The sequence below is a fragment of the Pygocentrus nattereri genome, chromosome 21 (genome assembly GCF_015220715.1).
Source record: "Pygocentrus nattereri isolate fPygNat1 chromosome 21, fPygNat1.pri, whole genome shotgun sequence".
Classification (NCBI taxonomy): Eukaryota; Metazoa; Chordata; class Actinopteri; order Characiformes; family Serrasalmidae; genus Pygocentrus; species Pygocentrus nattereri.
Window position 1 is genome coordinate 24311544 of NC_051231.1, and position 20809 is coordinate 24332352.

Sequence of the window (20809 nt, forward strand, 5' to 3'; positions counted from 1 at the left end):
AGTACAATTAAAGAAGAAGTAATATTAAAATTTTGCTTGATTCATTGGAATCGGATTCCATGCTTAAATTTTCATGTACCTCATCAGATGGCTCTATCTTGACTTTGGCATCCTGACACCTTGAATTAGAGGTTGTGACTCCTGACCCAGGCCCTGTGCCAACTCCTCGACTCTCCAGCTCATCCAATCCTGGCTTGCCCTCACCAATGTTGGGCTCCTTGGAGTCGTCCTTGTTCAGGAGGTAGTGGAGCAGAGCGTGTGTCTTTTTCGGACTATGCTGTTCCTGTTTTATCTCTGGGCCAGTGCTCTCCGTGCCCGGATGTTCGGAACCCAGGGTGACCTTCCCTGTGGCCTCGGCTGTGATGCGGGCTACATCGTCCGGGGTATTGCCATTCTGTAGTAGCTTGTGAAGAATCTTGTGCTTCTCCTGCAGTGAGTGGGATGAGAGGTGTCCTCCCATGCAGCCAGTAGAGGACACACATCCAGAACCCTGTTGCCCTGATGACGAAGCTGAAGACGATGAAGATACACCCGTGGAAGTAGGGCTGGTCATGCAGCTGCCTGGTTCTTTTGAATCCATACCCAGGGGTGTGGAGGGATGGCCAGGAGGTCCGCCACTTCCTGCTGCCAGTGTGAGCTCTTCTGGTGGGGACGTTAGCAGCTGGAGCAGCTTCTTATGGCCCTTTCCGTCTACAGCCCTCCGACTGCTGTCGGCCCCGGGTCCACCATCTTTACTGGACTGGCTATCTGGCTTATCCATTCCGGTCTCAGATGGAGTAGCTTGTTGCTGGTCAGCTCCCAAGCTGTGAGCAACACCGGGGCTTTTTGAATCGCCAGTACAAGTGCCTTTGCTTGCCCCGGACTGGCTCGGCTGACTGGACTGATTGGAGTTGATGTTGGGGGAACTGTCAGATTTGTGTGGAGGGGACGTGAGAGCAGACTGGAGGGAGGAGCCCACTCCTTCACTAATGGCCTGCAAGGCATTGAGTGAGCTGCTTGAAAAAGTGCTGCCACCTGGTGGACCTGCGGAGCCCGTACTGGCACCCATGCTGACAGGTCCCATCGGAGAATGCATACCTGCCAATCAGACAACAAATATAGTAACGTATACAACATAAAGGAATGGCTTGACCAACCATGTGGCTAATATGTGGCTAATGTTGAAAAGAAGCTAGTAACAGTCAGGTATAGCGCAACAGAAATGCATTTTGAAGTGAAATTGTTTACCAAACAGATGTCAATGGAGAACTCTTGACTGCTAGACTAATCAAGAACTAATTACTACCTAATTAGCACTAATGGAAAGGCTAAACCAAGACAACAACATTCATGCGTGGCTTATCAATCTGCCTTTCTAAAAATGTATACATTTTAGTTTTAGTTTGAAAAAAAGAATCTATGTATTTCCATCACATTTGGATTCATATTGATCCTTACAATCCATATAATCTGCATAAATTTAGTTTAAATAAAGAAGATTACATGTACACATATATAAAGCAAATACCTCCTGGAGAGAAGGGGCTGGCTCCCATCTTGGGGCTTCCTCGTATCCGTGGAGAACCCATAATGTTCTGCTGAGAGGGATTAATACCTGGGCTGCTATGGGATGGACTTGTCATGCCTAGGCCATACCCCCCACCGTGGAAGTGTTGCTGGTGCTGATTCATTCCTGGGTGTCCCATCTGATTCATCTGGTTCATTTGATTCATCTGATTCATTTGATTCATAGAACCCATTTGGTTCATTTGATTCATCTGGTTCATTTGATTAATTGCACCCATCTGGTTCACAGAGTTCATCTGGTTCATTTGATTCATCTGGTGCATTGAATTCATCTGATTCATTCTGTTGCCAGGTCCATACATGGGGCCTCCTCTGGGTCCTATATGCCCTGGGTCATTCATGCCATAGCCTCTGGCACTGCCCATGCCCATCTGCCCACCAGGAGCCATGTTCATTTGGGAATTATGGTTAGCACCTCCTATGCCCTGGGCCCGCATTACACCTCCCTGGTTTGGCCTGTAGCTGTTCTGCTCTCTAAAAACATAAAATAAGAGAGAAGGAAAAAAGAGTGAGGGTAGAGAGGCAGGTAATATGAGAATAAAAGTATACTACGTCTTTAATAAGGAAATAAGAATGGGAGACACATAACAAAATGAGAAATAAATACAATACGTCTATAACAACAAACAGGAATAAAGCACTCTGATATTTCTGTTAAAGGGACAATATGAGCCAAGATAACAAACCTCTGCAATAGGTGAGTTGAAAGGAAAGTGAGGGGCTCGTTAGTGTTTGGGTTTCGGCAGAGTTCACTGCGAGTCTGTGCTGTTACTGGTGTTCCGTCGGACAGAGAGAAGTGATACAGTGGCGTCTCTGCTCGACCATGTAGGTATGCTAGATAGAGAAATAGGGAGCAGAAAGAAAGCAGCACTTATGACTTTTAGATAGTACATATCCTACTTTGTACTTTAAAGTGGGGAGTTAAGTCAGGGAAAGAATATAAATATACACTAAACTGCCAAAATTATTCGCTCATCTGTCTTCACACGCATATGAACTTGAGTGACATCCCATTCTTAATCCATAGGGTTTAATATGATGTTGGCCCACCCTTTGCAGCTATAAGAATTTCAACTCTTCTGGGAAGGCTTTCCATAAGGTTTAGGAGTTTATGGGAAGGTTTGACCATTCTTCCAGAAGCGCATTTGTGAGGTCATACACTGACGTTGGACGAGAAGGCCTGGCTCGCAGTCTCCACTCTAATTCATCCCAAAGGTGTTCTATCGGGTTGAGGTGAGGACAATGCAATCAGATAAGGACCATTCTCCTGGTAACTACCAAACCCAGACTCGTTCATCGGACTGCCAGGTGGAGAAGCGTGATTCGTCACTCCAGAGAAGACATCTCCACTGCTCTAGAGTTCCCGTGGCATCACTTTACACCATAGCATTCGATGCTTTGGGAAACCTAATAAAGCTCTCTGCACTGTTCTTAAGCTAATCTGAAGGCCACATGAAGTCTGGAAATCTGTAGTGATTGATTCGGCAGAAAGGTGGCAGCCTCTGTGCACTATGCACCTCAGCATCCACTGATGTGGCCTACCACTTCGTGGCCAAGTTGCTGTTGTTCCCAATCACTTCCACTTTGTTATAATACCACTGATAGTTGACTGTGGAATATTTAGTAACTACTTCCCGTTTGATACCTAGTATTAAAAACATTCATGATATTATTAATACAGATCTCTTGGAAATTAATGCTACTTTCAAATCGTTTTACTCTTCATTATATAAATCTGAATTTCCTGCAGATGACACTAAAATGAACAAATTTCTTCTGAACCTTTCGAATACTGTCTTTGATACTGACACTGCCAGGCAACTAGACTCCCCACTCTCCCTTGAAGAAGTTTCAACTACAATTAAAGCTATGCAGTCTAACAAAGCCCCAGGCCCTGTTGGGTTTCTGACTGAATTTTTTCAAGCCTGTTGGCTAAGATGATTGCATCCTGTTTAGAAAATGTGCTTCCTTATATTATATCAGAGGAGCAAAATGGGTTTATAAAGGGACGTCAACTGTTTTTTAATACCCGTACACTTTTCAATATAATTTACTCAAAACATTCGGCTGAACTTCCTGAACTTGTAAATTCTTTAGATGCTGAAAAGGCATTCGATAGGGTAGAGTGGGAGTACTTGTTTGCAGTTTTGAGGAAATTCGGATTTGGTGATGAATTGATTTCTTTGATTTGCCTCCTTCATTCATCCCCGAAGGCCAGTGTCCACACTAATGATCATTATTCTGATTATTTTGCCCTTGGACATGGAAGTCGCCAAGGTTGCCCCTTTGTCACCTTTGCTTTTTGCCATTGCTATCGAGCCTCTCTCTATTACGATAAGATCAGCCTCCTTATTCAAAGGAATCACCCGTAATGGAATTGAATATAAATTATTGTTGTACAGATCCCACACTTTCTACCCCTGTTGTTTTAAGTATTTTGGAGAACTTCAGCACCTTTTCAGGTTATAAGTTATATTTGGGGGAAGTGAGTGTTTTCCTGTTAATATTGCAGGTTGTCATCTTCAACAGTCAGATTTAACTTTTCAGTTTAGCCCATCAGGCTTTAAATACCTAGGTATCAACATGACTCATTCTTTATATAGCCTTGCATCTGCTAATTTCACTCCCCTTATCTCAAAGATCAAGACTTCTGATATTCAAAGATAGGGTAATCTCCCCTTTTCATTAATTGGCAAGATCAATGTTGTTAAAATGAATATTTTGACAAAATTTCGATTTTTATTCCAGTCAATACCTCTTTTTCTGCCAAAACAATTTTGACTGACTGCATAAGATAATTTGTTCTTTTATTTGGGGTGGGAATTCACCTAGGGCTCGTAAAACTTTACTACAGAGTAGTACCTACAGTTTACCTATAGTACCCTCTCTGTATACAGATCAAGTGGTTCTTAATACGCTCAAGATCTGGTATCAGTTTAGACGGCACTTTCAATTTGTAGCTGCATCTTCCTTGGGTCCTTTACATAACAACCATTTATTTCCTCCATCACTTGTGGACTCGACATTTTCAGTGTGGTATGACAAGAGTATTACACAATTCAAATATTTATATGTAGATGATGTCTTTGATAGTTTCGCCAATTTGTCATCTCGATACGGCCTCCCTGCTACTCATTTGTTTCACTATTTTCAAATTCCCAATTTTGTGGTTAAGTGTTTTCCTAACTTCCCCTCTTTACCTCTACAAGAGTGGTGGGAAACTATGCTTTCATTTGTTCCCCATCACAGAGGAATTATTTCAAAGCTGTATGACATTATCTTGGCTTTTAGCAACCACTCAACTCCTAAACTTAAGTGCATATGGGATAGGGAATTGGGAATACAAATTCATGCGGAATCCTGGGAACAGGATCTACCACCTCTTGTGCTCGTCTCGGATTTATCCAATTTAAGGTCTTATACAGGGTGCATTTCTCTAAGGGTAGACAATCTGAACTGTATCCGGAAATGGAAGACAAATGTGATCATTGCCATGGCTCTCCTTGTCACCTTAGCCACATGTTTTTTCTTTGTCCTGATCTGAAAGGCTTCTGGGAGGGTTATTTTACAACTATGTACAGTGTTCTTGGGGTGAATCTCCAACCTTGCCCTTTGATCGCTATATTTGGGATTCCTGACCCCTCAGCACTTAATTCTACAAAAAAGGATATTATAGCTTTCACAACCTTACTAGCAAGACGCACCTTATTGTTGCATTGGAAGTCTGTTAAATATCCTTCTATCTCCCGGTGGCTCAAGGATGTCATGTTTTTTAAAAACTTGAGAAAGTTAAATATACGTTGAGAGGATGTACAGTCAAATTTTTCCATAAATGGCAACCCTTTATTTCCTATTTCACTAATATGGAGACACTACCCGATTGAATGTATGCTTGTTTTTGTGTTACCTTTTATATTGTATAAATAACTAGCAATATGTGTGTTGGTTGTGTACAAAATACACAGTAATTTGTAATTAATTTAATTATTTTATCCTTCATTCTGATCAAGGTTTTTTTTTTGGGTAGTTTTGTTGTTATGTGTGTGTGTGTGTGACCATGTACATATACATATATGTTTCAAAAAAGGGAAAAAAATGGGAATTGGTGAATTGCATTTGTGTGATTGGAAGTATTGTATTTTTAGTGACTTTTCCACCAAATCTGCTGTGGTCTCAGCTAAAGATTGAGAACTGCATCAGTGCTGTCTGCCATTAAAATATTTATCTTGTCTGTTTACTCAGATGAGCTCAAGGGAATCAAAGACATTGAGTTTTGTATGTCATAAAGAAAATGAGTTAGATTAGAAATTGATGTTTAATTAGTACAGAATTGTTGCAAGCAGCAGTTAACAGTTAAATTCAATGAAATTCTATTAAATGTTTTTAAGCATGGAATACAACAGAATCCAGAAATGAAGCACTGACCTGCCCTGGCTTTATAAATTAAATTGTTTGCCACATTTACTTACTGACCGTAGTCACTGATTAATTTCTGTCATTACAAGAATTTATAGTCTTTTTTACCATGTGAACAAAATTTGCCACTGCAAAGGTTAATTCTTCCACAAGTTCTTCCACATAAAACTCATATTTGTATCCCAGTCTGAGGACGAGACAGTAAAAAAGTCATAACTTCATCACTTACTATACTCTCCTACCATATACTATATATGGTAGGAATATTCGGAGACAGTTTGAAGGTATTCAAAAAGAGAAGATCCCAACCCTAATGTATGTAACGAATGTATATCAGAATATGCACACTCACTTTGACTCTTATTCTGTTTCTTTCCATGCAACTATTACAAATAACCAGCAAAAATGCTGACACTACACCCAGCACCTTCCAGTGCACACAGCAACACATGCACTAAAGCACATACCTTCCTGGTAATGCCGTTTGTAGGACCAGGGCTGGCCTTCACTGCGATTGAGAAACATCTGCATACACCTGCGCACCAGATCCTCCCAGCCAGGGCGCATGGTGGTATGTAATGTATTCTGCTGTTCTATTTCAATCAGCTTGCCTGTATTATATACACACACACACACACACAGATTTACAAATAAAGCTGTAACACAACTAATATTTTATTCATTAAAGGCAATAATCACATCATCTTTAGCTACAGTCACTCTGGACATTGGCAGTTCATGTCACCTTGATAAATGGGCATGACAGGATCTGATCTGGAAGCCTGTTTACAAATAAAAAAAATCTCCATCTCCAGGTATCAAGCAAGCTAACTCACTAATCATAAAGAGGAACGACAAAGGGAACATAATTATATAACATCATTATGGCACAGCTAGCAGAAGTGAGGTGAAGAACATGTACTTAGACATTGGATAAAGTTTAAATGTCGTGCTTAGGCATTGGCCCACATCATGAAATAAACAGAATTATCCTCTCTTCTATAAAATCTTGAAATAAATTTTGATGCAAAATAACAAAACATCAAACATCAAAACATACTGTTCACTCCCTAGTTCATATATTGTATATAGTGGGTGAAATAAGCATTGAACACGTCTCCAATTTTCTAAGTAAATATATTTCTAAAGGTGCTATTGACATGAAATTCTCACCAAATGTCGGTAACAACCCACCCAATCCACACATGCAAAGAAATCAAACCACAGATGTCCATAAATTAAGCTATGTGTAATAATGAGAAATGACACAGGGAAATAAAAAGTATTGAACACATGAAGAAAGAGAGGTGCAAAAAGGTGCAAACTAATTTGCCACTTAGTGCAAATTAGTATCAGCTGGTTAAACTGATGGCCTATAAAAAGGTGTCTTATTACCAAAGTGCCACACAAGAAACATCTTGATGGGTAAAGCCACTGAGCTCTCTCAAGACCTCTGCAACCTTATTGTTGCAAAACATCACCACGCAAGACTCCCTTGCTGAAGAAAAAGCATGTTGAAGCGCGTTTAAAGTTTGCTCAACAACATTTAGACAAGCCTGATAAATACTGAGAAAACACAGTCTGGTCAGATGAGACCAAAATTGAACTCTCTGGATGACATAATACGCACCATGTTTGGAGGTCAAAAGGCACTGCACATCACCCCAAAAAAGAAGATGAAACAAGCGTGGCCGTTTCAGCAAGATAATGATCCCAAACACACAGCCAAGGAAACTCTCAATTGGTTTCAGAGAAAGAAAATAAAGCTGCTAGAATGGCCCAGCCAACCACCTGACCTGAATCCAATTCAAAATCTATGGAAGGAATTAAAGCTCAGAGTTCATAGAAAGAACCCACAGAACCTTGAGGATTTGAAGAGTGTTTGTGTGGAAGAATGAGCCAAAATCACACCTGAGCAAAGCATGCAGCTAGTTTCTCCATACAGGAGGTGTCTGGAAGCTGTCATCAACATAGGCTTTTGTACAAAGTATTAAATAAATTTCAGTAAGCGTGTTCAATACTTTTTCCCCTGTGTCATTTCTCATTATTACACATAATTTATGGACATCTATGGTTTGATTTCTTTGCATGTGTGGATTGGGTGGGTTGCTACTGATATCTGGTGAGAATTTTATGTCAATAGCACCTTTAGAAATATATTTACTTAGAAAATTGGTTACATGCTCAATACTTATTTCACCCCTGTATATGAAACTAAGCTGCAAAAACGCTTTTTGTTTACATTTTTACATGTTTAAATATATCCACCTATTCAGCCTACAGCAGTTTAGCCCCACCCATTCACACTGAAAAGTTATAAGAGGTGGATTGTTTTTAAACAAGGCATCCTCGTTCAGGTGAATATGGCCATCTCTCATCTCAGCGAAAATTTGCTGGCAAACGCAAGTGTGACTGTGCTTTAACAGGTCTTTTCTCTGGCAGGTTGCCTAAAGGCTGCCACTGTGAGGGGTCAAGGGACAGCATGCTCACCTGAGAGCTCATGTCTGGTGGTGAATCTCTCTGTCCGCTCCACTGCAGTCACTCGTCTAGCCACACAGATCATACACGACTGCAGGTCTGAAACAACACAGTCTTTTTAAATAGAGTTAAACAAAAAACCATGAGGTGAAATGGTGACCGTTTAAGCCTGTCTGCAGCCTATTAGCTATGTGTGGTATTAGGAGTTTGCATCATTGGTTTTTCACTGCAGTAACCTAACTAATGTAGGTGATAGGGATGGCCACATTTAATGTTGTTCTATTATCCATAAAACTTAATGAGCGGGGAAATTTTTTTTTTTAAGCAACAATTACCACAACACATTGGGGATTACATTTGAAAACATTTTATTACCAAAAATAAATAAATATATAATATTGTGCAGTCTAGCACAAGTGTGAGTGCATGTGCATATGTGCGTGAAGCAGGGTCACACCTTCCCCTTCCTCCATCATGGCTTTAGGCTGTGTGAGGGCGAAACATTGCATGGTCTCGTAACGCGACCTGCCAGCAACCTCCTCTCCACCAGGACCTCCATGGCCAAACTTCACCAGCATGCGGCAGTTAAAGGTGTGGCTCTTCTGGCGAGAGGCATCCCCAGCCCACGAAATGCCATTAGGTCCTATACACATACATACATCTGTCAGCGTGGTTATAATAGCTAATTAACTCATTAAACTGCAAAGGCCTGTATGTGGGCCCACATGTCAACTCAATCTCATAGCTTTATAACTTCCATATCACTTTCATAGTAGTTAATGAATAATTTAAAACATGTATTGAATAGCAAGCCTTAAGACAAATAACTGTATAATCATGGGTGATTATCTAGCATAAGCTGCATAAAATCAATGTAGGCTGATCCTTTCGCAAAAACGGAATGCTGCATGGAATAGGAAGCATTCAAACAAAAAACCTGACGCTGTATGAACTCTGCACAGACAGCAGAGCTATTTAGCTATTAATAACTTAGCAACTATTCTAATTTATGCAGATAGTTACTTAAGTCTGCCCCATGGATTCATTCATAACATAATGGTGGATACCACATATCAGAATTCATAAATGAAAAAAAATTAAACAAATGCAACTGCTCTCAAACTTTACTCATGATTCAGCATGAATACATTTATGGGCTCTCAAATAATTCTACAGTTAACTCCCACCCCCCACCCCCCCACCCCCCCACCCAATGCAAATGGGAAGCTGTGCACCATTGCCTTTGGGCAGGTTTTTCTGGAGTTCTTCTCTGTCGTCCTGATGCAGGATGTTGTAGACGCTGGTGTTGATGAGCTCCTCCTGTTTGTACTGCAGGTACTGAGTCACATTATCAGACACAAAAACAATGTTGCCCTCACGATTCACCACAAACAGGAACCCATCCAGGGCCTGGGGATAAGAGAGACACAGGGAGATGTTATTTGACTGAGGCTACTAGACATCACAGAATTGGAAAGCTTCATTTGACTTACAACAAATTAACGTTGGGGACTATTTATATTGGGTACAGCTCTGTGTAAGTCGACAATAAACAAAGGTAATAATAATGGCAAAAGAAGAGAACATGCAAAATCAGATTTGAGAAATACCACACAATTAATAAATAATATGCGCAGGTGTAGCATTGCAACTTGGGCTGAACCATATGAAAATATATAATTGTGAGTATTCTGACTTGAACACTGTGTCAGAGGTTCAGTTGTGTTGTCATGTACACAACACATGGGTGTTTGGTTGCTTTTGACTGGTCAACTTATTTGCAGGCAGATCACAAACTTCATGTTATTAGGTTAAATTTCACCATGTGGTTTATTTACTTTATTAGCATATATACAAACAGCTGCAGGGAAAATACAACGTATAAAAGCCTGTATGCCAGAAATGTTGTCAGACTGTCAGACTTACAACTTCCCTCTTGTGTTTGACCCAGCCTCTTTTTACTAATATTTATTTTTATGCATACATTTTTATTTATCTTACATTATACAGACAAAACAGAACTGTTCTAAATTAATTGTAAGTCAACTTATTAGACTTTTTTAGCAAATGTTACAACTAGCCCCTGAGACTGTTATAACTAGCTTTGTCTATGGGGTAAGCTGTAATATTTGCACTGACCACTTTCGATTGAATTCTTCAGTCTTCAAAACAAAGCTTATGTTTTTTATTTTGCATTTGGCCAACTCTCAGAAAAGGCATATGCTCCACTGATGCCCTTAATAATCTTTCATATGGTTCACCTGTAACAGTAGAGGGCCCAGATGGTCCTTGTCAATGACCCCCTGACCTGTAGAAGACACGTCTGCCTTCTGGACATCGTCATCGCCACATGAGCCTTTTCCTGCAAAACACACCAAACAAACACTTGTCAGAACAAATAATCACAGATAAATCACTAAAAAGATATCCAAAAAGGGGGGGGGGGCAACAAAGATAGTGACAGACAAATCTAACACTGACATTTAATCAGTAGTTACTAAAATTACAAGTATACTCAAAAGGTGAATGCAACAAAAAAACATTGCAAAACATTTAGTGTAGTTACTAAAACAATTATAATACGAAAACAACCATTGTACAAACACAGGATATATGCATAAAAAGCTGCACAAGTGCTACACCCTACCACCAGGTGGCAGCACTGCACAAAATCACTGGCTTTCAGGAGTTTTTTTTTTTAAAAACATTCTCCTGATTACTAATGACAGGCACAGTGACATAAAGCTGCAGCTACCTTGCTCTTTGATCTGCCGTATCTGCCGCACTGTCTCCTTAAGGATGGCGCATTTGTCCGGTTTGACGTTGAAGCTGTCAATGTCGCTGAGGTTGGCCGAGATCAGCTCAGCCAGTTCCTCAATGTACTTGCATTCCTGCTCTCTCCGACGCTTATCACACCTAAAGACAGACATGCACACACGACAGGTAGATGTTAGCAAAAGATAACAGAACATGATTGGTGTAACGCTCTTTAACAGAAGGTGAGACAGATGTTCTGTTTGTAGGGCTGCAAAAAGTCTCTTGATGCATCAGTTTAAAGTATGCAAAAACGTATCATGACACTTCAAGACATTTTCATGATATACAACATGCATCACAATTTGATAAGCTGGAACACACAAAGTTCCAAACATTTACTACAAAAGAAAAGCTTCAATGCTGTGAGTTACGTACCGTACTGCCCTAAATCTGGATAAACAAAACTAATTACACTTTCTTTGCAAAGACACAAACAGCTGCTCAGTATTCTTTAAGTACACACAATATACATAATATGCTAAGAAAAACATTCTGATGTACTGTGACAATTTATTACAATAACAATAGATAACCATATTGCCTGCCTATTGTTTAAACGGCATCACTGTACACTATCAGTTTTAAATTGCATTGATTCTACAATTTATTAGTACTGAGGTACATGGTCATTATCTGGCTTTTTTCAAACACAATGTCCCCCCCAAAATGATTAATATGCTGTTTTAATCTATATTCTATAGCAAACTGTACATTTGTTGTAAAAAGTCCATTACATGTGTATATTCAGTGAATTTTAAAATCAATTCCGAACTGTACCAAAGAAACAAGCTGAAAGGGATTTCATGCTGCCTTACATAATTTTTGACAGAAACATAATCCTTGCATGGTCAGGGATTTACACTAGGGATGCATCCACCACGAAAGTTTATGTCTATTGTAAGTCATACAAATGCAACACAGGTCAAACTTGCTGTTTCCTATTAATTTCCATATATTTCTGTTGCTCACACACATCCACTTACCCTAAACCAGGTGTGTCACATGTGGAGAGTTTGCGTTTTCGGTCAGAGCACAGCGGCTCCAGAGAGTTCTCTCCAACTCCACTCATCTTCAACACATATCAGCACCTGAAACACACACAAACATACAATTCTTAAACAAAAGTTAAACATGACAATTTCATCAAGAATAACTGTAAAAAGGACAGACCAAATTTCATAAGATACAGCCATTAAGTACAAATTATTCATTTTTCAGCATCAGAAAAAAAAGCAAAACACATTTATTTAACATTACACAGAAACCTCAACTACATATCAAAGACTTTGATATTTATTGTGTCCACTCTTTGCCTTTATTTACAGATTTCATTTTTGGAGGGATATTTTTTGCTTTCAGTTTTTCAAGATAATCTGCAGGGATATTTTTTCACACCTCCAAATTTCAGTCTTAGAAGTTGTTTGCATTTTCCACTTCCCACAGTCCAAATAATCCCAAACATATTCAGTGATGTTAAGGTCTGAACACCAGCAGAATCCGCTTTATTCGATTTGCAAGTGTTCCTTCCTTTCTTTTTCTCAATAAAGGCTTCCTGACAGCTACACATCCTTTCTTCACAGTGGAAGGATGGATGGAAACACTTGGATTGTTTCATATCTGAAGCAAGAGGGGGGATTTCTCTTCTCTTTAACAGGTCTTACATGGTTATTGGATTAATTTTAGGCCATAAATTTTTTTTTTTTAAAACTCTTCCTTTTTCACTTTTGCAAGTGGATGATCTTATAGATAATTTCCTGAGAAATAACTTTTACTTAATGACTGGAAATTAAATAAACAAAGGTTAGCCTCTTTTTCTGTGCTCAGCACTGTACACGCATACGAACACACTCCTGAATGAATGAACTGTGGGTACTGACTCTGACAGTACTTCATATGACCCTTACAGTACCCACTGCACACCTTGGAAAGTTTTGCCCCTTTTCACACTTTCATGAGAATGTGAATTAAAGAAAGTGTGTGTGTCTGTGAGACTGAGAGCTTATTTTTAAGGATTTCCACATTCAGCTGAATGCATGGAATGTTCCAGGCCTCAGCCACAGCAGAGAGAGTGTGAGTGAGTGAGGAAGAGTAAGAGTGAGAGAGTGAGTGTATATACACTGATGATGGACTGAACCAGGGCCCCAGGAGAAATGGGTCAGCCCTCGTTCAGTGTGTGTGTGTGTGTGTGTGTGTGTGTGTGTTTCTCTGCAGTATGGAGTGGGTCAATACTCTCCCTCCACAAGCTGTAGTCCAAAGAGAAGGTGTATATTCTCATAATGAGCCAGTGTCAAAGGAATCAATATCATTAAAACACAATGTATGAAAACAGCCAGGAACCGATATTTAATAAAATAAAAAAAGCTCTAGACTTTCCTGTAAAGCATCAATGGCTTTTATCAGCAATGGCAGAACAAATGCCTGTAAGATCCAGCAACATCTCACTGTTTCTACTTAGTCATATGCAAAAACCTGAATACTCCATTCGTAGTGCACAATCTCTGTTTATTTGTTGAGTTTAAACAGAGCCATAAAGGAAGAGGCAGGTCACTCATTGAAATGAGAATGAAAACTGCTGTAACGAAAGCCCTGCCCTTTAATAAGATGAGTTAATGAGCTCACTGTTTAAGCAGCTGTGTGCAGAATTTCGGGTGCTCGGCTGCAGACGTGACAGTTGATTGTGAACTTCAGTCAAGTAAGTTAAGATTTCCTAAGTTGTTATAAGATGCTGTAAGAGTTGTGTGCATTGTGGAGTTCAAAAATGTGTCATGACACAATTCAACTCCTCTACTGTTCACTTCTAGCAGTTATTGCTGATGGAAAAGTAAGGCCTGTTCTTTTTTGTCCTCTATCGCCCCATTGAGTACTGAGCATCTGAACCACCACAGTTAGAACGTATGGTGTACAAATTCGCTATGCATTCTATGCAACATGCTGGCCGGGCATTTTCATTTGCATTTGCCTACTTGTGTTGAGTATGTTTCTGGCCTTAGACAGTGGCAGAAGTATTTAGAGGCTGTCCAAAACAGCATAATTATTCATTTTGAGACAAAAAGGGCAGCGGCAAAGGCATAGAATGTTCTAAGCCTAAGTGCAAACCGAACCCTAATCTTAACCTTATTAACCAAAATTAAATGGTTTTGCAGCTTCAGTAAAAACAATATATAATCATGTAGTGTTTGTTAAAATCACTTCACCAAGTCAGGAGTATTTTGTAGGTTTTGTTACTGCTCAAATGCATATAAGCACACAAACCCAAAGACACAATTTACTCTGTTGTTTACTATCATTCCAGACACACCTTTCTCTCTGCTTCTAGATGACTTCCTTCCTTCCCTCTTTCCCTCCACTCTCCCTCCTGACTTTCCTCCTTCCTCTCCCTCCCCCCCAACCCCCCCCCACCCCCCTCAAGTTTATTCCTTTTGCTTTGTTCTGCAAACAGAATTATCACCACCTGTCAGCAGCTATTTCAGTTTAAAAATGTGTTTGTTAAATTACAAAGACAATACATTACGAATTCAGGACTATTTTGGGTGTGCGTGTTTTTTTTTTTTTACTGGTATTGCAGCTTGATCCATTTTCCCTGGTTTTCTTACAAATTTATGATATTTTTAAATAGCCACTGTTTTTCCATGTAAGAATTTAAAATGCAGGTTTGGCTCATTAAAGAGCAAATGTTACTTATTTTGTGACTTCGGCCAGTAGAAGGTATTGCAAATGTGCTAGTATATTTCCTATGTCCTGAAAACGGACACGTACAACATGTACATGCCTTTTTCTGTTGTTTACCATCATTCCATGGACGCATCTCTTTCGCCTTCCATTTATCTCACTTTCCTTCTTCTGCCCTAAACTCTTTCCCTCCTCTCTATCCCTCAATTTTATTGCTCTCTCTGGTCTGCACACCTCAAATGAATTTTTATCACCATAGCAGCTCTTTCTCTTTCTTTCTCTCCTCTTCTTCAGTGTTCTCTAACTGCCTGTTCCAGCTTCTCGGGTGTGTGTGTTTGACTGACCCCTCTTAGAGTTCAGCGGAAACCTCAGAGATCGGGCCATCAGGTCACACGCCTTTCCCCTCAGCCTCTCTCTCACACACATGCATGCGCGCACACACACTCTCACCCTTCCCTTTTCTTACAAACAGAGGCACACATTCCTGTATGAGCTCATCATTCCTGAGCCAAAATGCGGGACGAAACAGCCACGTTATGCAACATACTGCAATGCCTGCCCAGACATGTACAGCACCGACACACACACACACACACCTCTGTATATCACACACATTCTCAAAGTCTTTTTCCCCCTCTTTCTCCTTGCAATTCACAGCTCTAGTCACCCATTCTCTCATCCTCACTTTTGCAGTAGTGTAGAAGACGACATCCACTCCACTCCTCTTCACATCCTGCAACACAAACACACACAGTTGAGGACTGAGTGGCATGTTTTTAAACTATTTGCATTACACATGAAACTTAAATAAAAAAAAAGCAGGAAAAACTGGGTCTTTATATGATATGGACCCACCCTTTAATACTATCAGCTTATACCAAATTGATCTTACAGCAACATCATTTGTGTGCATGTTAATATCATGACACTCTGAATTGGTATGTTTTATTTAATTATTTTTTAAATTACATTTTATCATAGTATAGTATTGACTTGTGATCCATTTAACCAGTCTTATGGTTTGATGATTTATTACAACTAATTACACAGTGCCGGACAGCAGGTGTATTGTTATACAATATGTATTATGGCGAAAGTGACAGCGATCAGCAAATAAAGAAGAAAACCTGACCCAGCATTATAAACACTAACCAAGTACACTACTTGGGGGGAAAAAAGAAAAAAAAAAAAATCACATTTTACTTACCTTTCTGTGACACTGTGGAAGCTCTACTTAAAAATCCAGTCAAGGAGTGCATCTGTGTTCAGCAAGGCCACAACAGCACCTGAGAGAGAGAGAGAGAGAGAGAGAGAGAGAGAGAGAGAGAGAGAGAGAGAAAAAAATCAGCTCTATTTTAATCAATTCTGAGAGAGCACTGACTTGTCAGTCACATTTACTTTCGTCTCAAAGGGCCCATATCCTACATTTCGCTTGTAATTTATTTCACACCCTGCTTTTTCCACTTTTGTGTTGTTATATATATATATATATATATATATATATATATATATATATATATATATAAATAAATGACTATAATTAATTTTTACATGACCGTTTTCCAACCTCTCTTTATTCCTTACAAATAAAAAACTTGTTGAAAAAAAGTTTGTTGTTGTAAAAAGCTGCAATGAATTTCAAATGCAGCCATCAAGATATAATTGAAATGTAGACTTTCAGATTGAATTCAAAGGGAGCTGACCAAAAGATTGCATTAACCATTTAGGAATTGCAGCCATTTTTTCCATAGTCCCTCTATTTTCACAAAAGTAATTGGACAGTTGACTGATAAGCAGTTTCATGGCCAGATGTGCCCTGTTCCCTCATGACAAATTAAGGAGAAAGGTTTGCAGTTGATTATAATTTTAGTAGCTGTTCATAGGAACTCTCGATATATGGTCCAAACAGGTACTGATGCAAATGAGGATGGTTGACATCAGGCTGAAAACTTTAGGAGTAGCCAAATCAACAATTTGGTTCAGTCTTAAAAAGAAGGAATGCACTGGTGAACTCAACAACACCAAAAGGCATGGAAGAACACAGAAGACAACTAAAGTGGATCATCGCAGAATTTAATCAGTCATGCAAAAAAAAAAAAAAAAAAAAAAAAAAATCTAATAAAGCCAAGGACATTCTAGAGGAGGTTGATGAATCACTGTCAAAATCTACAATCAAGAGACGCCTTCATGAATGTAAATCAGAAGGTTTAACTTAAGAAGCAAACCACTGGTAACACTCAAGAACTTCAGTTGGAACAAGTTTTTTGGACAGATAAAACCAAGATTAACTTGTACCAGAATGATGGGAAGGTTAAAATTATGGAGATGGAAAGGAAGGACTCGATCTGAAGCACACCACATCATCCGTCAAACATGGTGGAGGCAGTGTAATGGCATGGGTATGTATGGCTGCCAATAGAACTGGGTCATTGCTGTTTATTGATGATGTGGCTACTGATAGAAGTAGCAGGATGAATTCTGAATTGTGTAGAGCTCCACTTTCTGCTCAGATTCAGTTAGATGCTCAAAAACTGATAGGACAGCGCCTCACAGTACAGATGGATAATAACCCAAAACATACCACAAAAGAAACCCTAAGAGCTCCTTAAGACAAATAAATAAAATATTTTAAAATGGCTGACCTCAACCCAACTGAACATGGTTTCACTCTCTGAAGCCAAAACTGAAGGCAGAAAGACCCACAAACAAGCAGCAACCGAATGCGATTGCATTAAAGGCCTGGCAAAGCATCTCAAGAAAGGTAACTCGGCATTTGGTGATGTCTGTAAGTTCCAGACTTTAGGCAGTCACTGAGTTAGTAATTAAAAATATGAAAAAATATTATTTTATTAAAAATTTAAAATATTAAAAATAATCATTGTATTAATAATTAAGATAGCTTGTCCAGTTACTTTCGAGCCTGTAAAAACGGAGGTACTATTTAAAAATGGCTGTAATTCCTAAGTGGTTAAGGTAATATTTTCATTAAATACCTTGAATTCAAGCTGGTCTACACTTGAATCACATCCTGACTGCTTCATTTCAAATCCATTCTGGTGGTGTACAAAGCTAAAATCACAAAATTTGCGTCACTGACCAAATACTTAAGGACCTGACTGTATGTAAATGATCTCTTTTTGATGAATGGGCAGAATAAAACTGCTACATGCTGAATATGTGCATATAAGCAAATGAGTTGGTTCTTTTGACATCACAGAAACAGTTTAAAACAGGCATGTTTTAAATTGCATGGACAGTGGTACATTTAAGAACCTTAAGTAGGAACCTTTAGGAACCTTAAGTAGACAATACTTCAAACTGCTTCCATGATATGAGCCCTTTAAAATGTAATTCAGCTTTTTCTTGAAAATATTTGTTTCTTTAGTTGGGCACTGGAGCTAATGCCAAGAATAAAATAGTAGGGTAACTACATAAATAGGGTGCAATTTTTAAAAAAATATTTCAGTCACATATTCAACAAGATTTCCAAATTTCCTGAAGAGAAAGGGAAAATTACATTTTCCTTTTCACCAGCTTCTTGTTCAAATTTTCCCATTCCACCTTAAATGGTGCAGCAGTTACTGAGAAAATTTACGTGAGAAGCTGACTTCAACCTCTTGCAAAGCAGTCTTGTTGGGCAGCATATGATAAGTTAAATTATCTCACTTCACTAGCCTAACACTAGTCTATATGCAAGTTAGTGGCACAATTTTTTATTACTGTTCACATTGCAATGTGATGCCTGTTGCATAATCCTGTAAGTACACATACACATGGTGATATTTCAGTCTTGGCTATTGAGGGTAATTTGGGGAAATTACAGACATATGTATATACATTAATGTAATATAGTTTGTTATGTTTCACTAAATATTACATATTAGTATATCCATCCATCCATCCATCCATCCATCCATTTTCCAAGCCGCTTCTCCATCAGGGTCGCGGGGGGGTGCTGGAGCCTATACATATTAGTATATAAAATTTACAATTTATGATAAGCTGCAATGTAAAGTGAGTTTTTACTTAGCAACGTTGCTCAGTGGAATGATTCATTTTCTGCGCAACATTTTGTGCTATAGGCCTTGAGGCTCCAGTGCAGTGCAACTACAGGAGCAAATTTTAGGCTACGTTGACGTAACCAGGCTGAAAAGGCACAATTCAGATTTTTTTCCAAATCTGACCTGAGTCACTGTCACACCTAGATAGGATACATGTTTGACTGTGAACTATCAAGTTAGAAAGATCAGATCTGAGCAAGGCTTGTAATGTGAACGTATCCTTGCATTTCTACATTTACTGCATTTGGCAGACGCTCTTATCCAGAGTGATCATTTTACACAGGTAGGCCAAGGTGGTGTTAGGGGTCTTGCCCAAGGACTCTTATTGGTATAGTATAGGGTGCTTGCCCTTGTGGGGGACTGAACCCCAGTCTACAGCGTAGAAGGCAGAGGTGTTAACCACTACACTATATCAACCACTGTCATTAGACATCAAACATGGCTGGTTGACAACATTTGGGATAAGAGGGGTGTAAATTTGGTTTTGCTGAACTACTCCTTTAAAAGCATGCAGGCTCTGTAGCTGGTCTTGTTAACATAATGAGCTGCATGATGAAGTCCATCCTTGTGCCTGACTCTCATTATCACCGTTGTCTTTATTCCCATCCCTCTCCTTTTCTTTCTACATGTTCCTCATCCCAGAGCTATGAATGCTAATTGGTTATTGGGTATAACCTTGTATTTCAGATATATCAGCGTTGGTCATTATATGCACTGGACTAAATGTTAGCATGTAGGCTAAATGGTTCTCATTTCCCATCATGCCTTGGTGCCATAGAGTGTACATGCATTTTTGATGAGGCTGTTTCCTGTCATTGTGCTCACACACACATATACATACACTCCATTGGTGCCTTAGGGACTCTTTTCAAGCAGATCACTGCTAAACTCCAATGGGCCATGCAGAGGCAGAACACTGAGCTAAAGGATGAGCTGCATTATTGAAGACACACTGAATGAAATAAACTGATGCAAGCTGCGCATTTCCATGGCCTGCTCTCCCACTTTGGTTTTCAGTGGGCAGTCCTGCTATCTTTAAATACTGCGCATAAATCTGCTCAGATTCACTGTTTTTAGATTTGAGGAAAAATGTAACCTTCAAAAGTTGCAACTATCCTCAGTGATGAGAAAATATTTTATGATTGTTTCTCACTCAAGCAGGAATGTTCTGCTAAAAGTGCAGATTGAAACAATCTATAAGTAGGATACATTAATATAATATTATTTTTCCCTGCCCACTATATGCTGATGCAATCAAAAATCTGATGATATTTTAGAGGTGAGGAAAAGTCATTACATTTTGATTAATAATAATGGGGGGGAAAGGGACTTTTATCCTTTAAACGATACAATAAATCACACATAATGTGATCAAGTAACAAGGTTATAAAAAGATCCATTTTGACTTCGGGTTGACATTAAATAGGTGCACATATGTCTTTTCTAAACATGCTGCTGATTAGCTGTCTAAATCACATTCTGTATGCATGTTATTATCTGCATGTTTTGATTAGCATGCAATCCAGTGTATTCAATAAATATACTAGTGATGCACTAAAATGAAAAACTTTGCAGCAAAAACCAAAAAAAGGGGAACCTCTTGAGTGTCATCTCCTCAACACCTGGCACAAATAGCGAGTACACTGCTTGTCTAAGGACGCTCGTAAGAACTGTGGAAGAACTCCACATGGCAAACATTTTCACTCTTTATCAGATGATGCTCAAGTTGTTTGAGTTTGTCTGTGCACCGATTTTACCAATTTTAAGTGCTCTTAAAACTGAAAGCACACTTTTTTCCTTTA

The 20809-nt window shown here is 39.2% G+C and overlaps 1 protein-coding gene across 3 annotated transcripts in view; it reads right to left on the reverse strand.

The window, feature by feature from the left end:
- Positions 1 to 20809, reverse strand: part of ncoa3 (nuclear receptor coactivator 3) — a 62097-nt gene that overhangs the window by 10083 nt on the left and 31205 nt on the right. For 2 of the 3 annotated variants that reach the window (XM_017712405.2, XM_017712389.2), the window contains exons 2-13: positions 16154 to 16232; positions 15632 to 15679; positions 12261 to 12365; positions 11216 to 11376; positions 10722 to 10822; positions 9696 to 9870; positions 8918 to 9103; positions 8473 to 8559; positions 6450 to 6593; positions 2253 to 2400; positions 1508 to 2040; positions 80 to 1077 (exon numbers count right to left, since the gene is read on the reverse strand). In XM_017712405.2, coding sequence (XP_017567894.2) covers positions 80 to 1077; positions 1508 to 2040; positions 2253 to 2400; positions 6450 to 6593; positions 8473 to 8559; positions 8918 to 9103; positions 9696 to 9870; positions 10722 to 10822; positions 11216 to 11376; positions 12261 to 12346 — 2619 coding nt within the window. In that variant the 5' untranslated portion in view covers positions 12347 to 12365; positions 15632 to 15679; positions 16154 to 16232. The remainder of the gene's footprint in view (positions 1 to 79; positions 1078 to 1507; positions 2041 to 2252; positions 2401 to 6449; positions 6594 to 8472; positions 8560 to 8917; positions 9104 to 9695; positions 9871 to 10721; positions 10823 to 11215; positions 11377 to 12260; positions 12366 to 15631; positions 15680 to 16153; positions 16233 to 20809) is intronic. The other variant, XM_017712398.2, reaches the window with a different exon arrangement.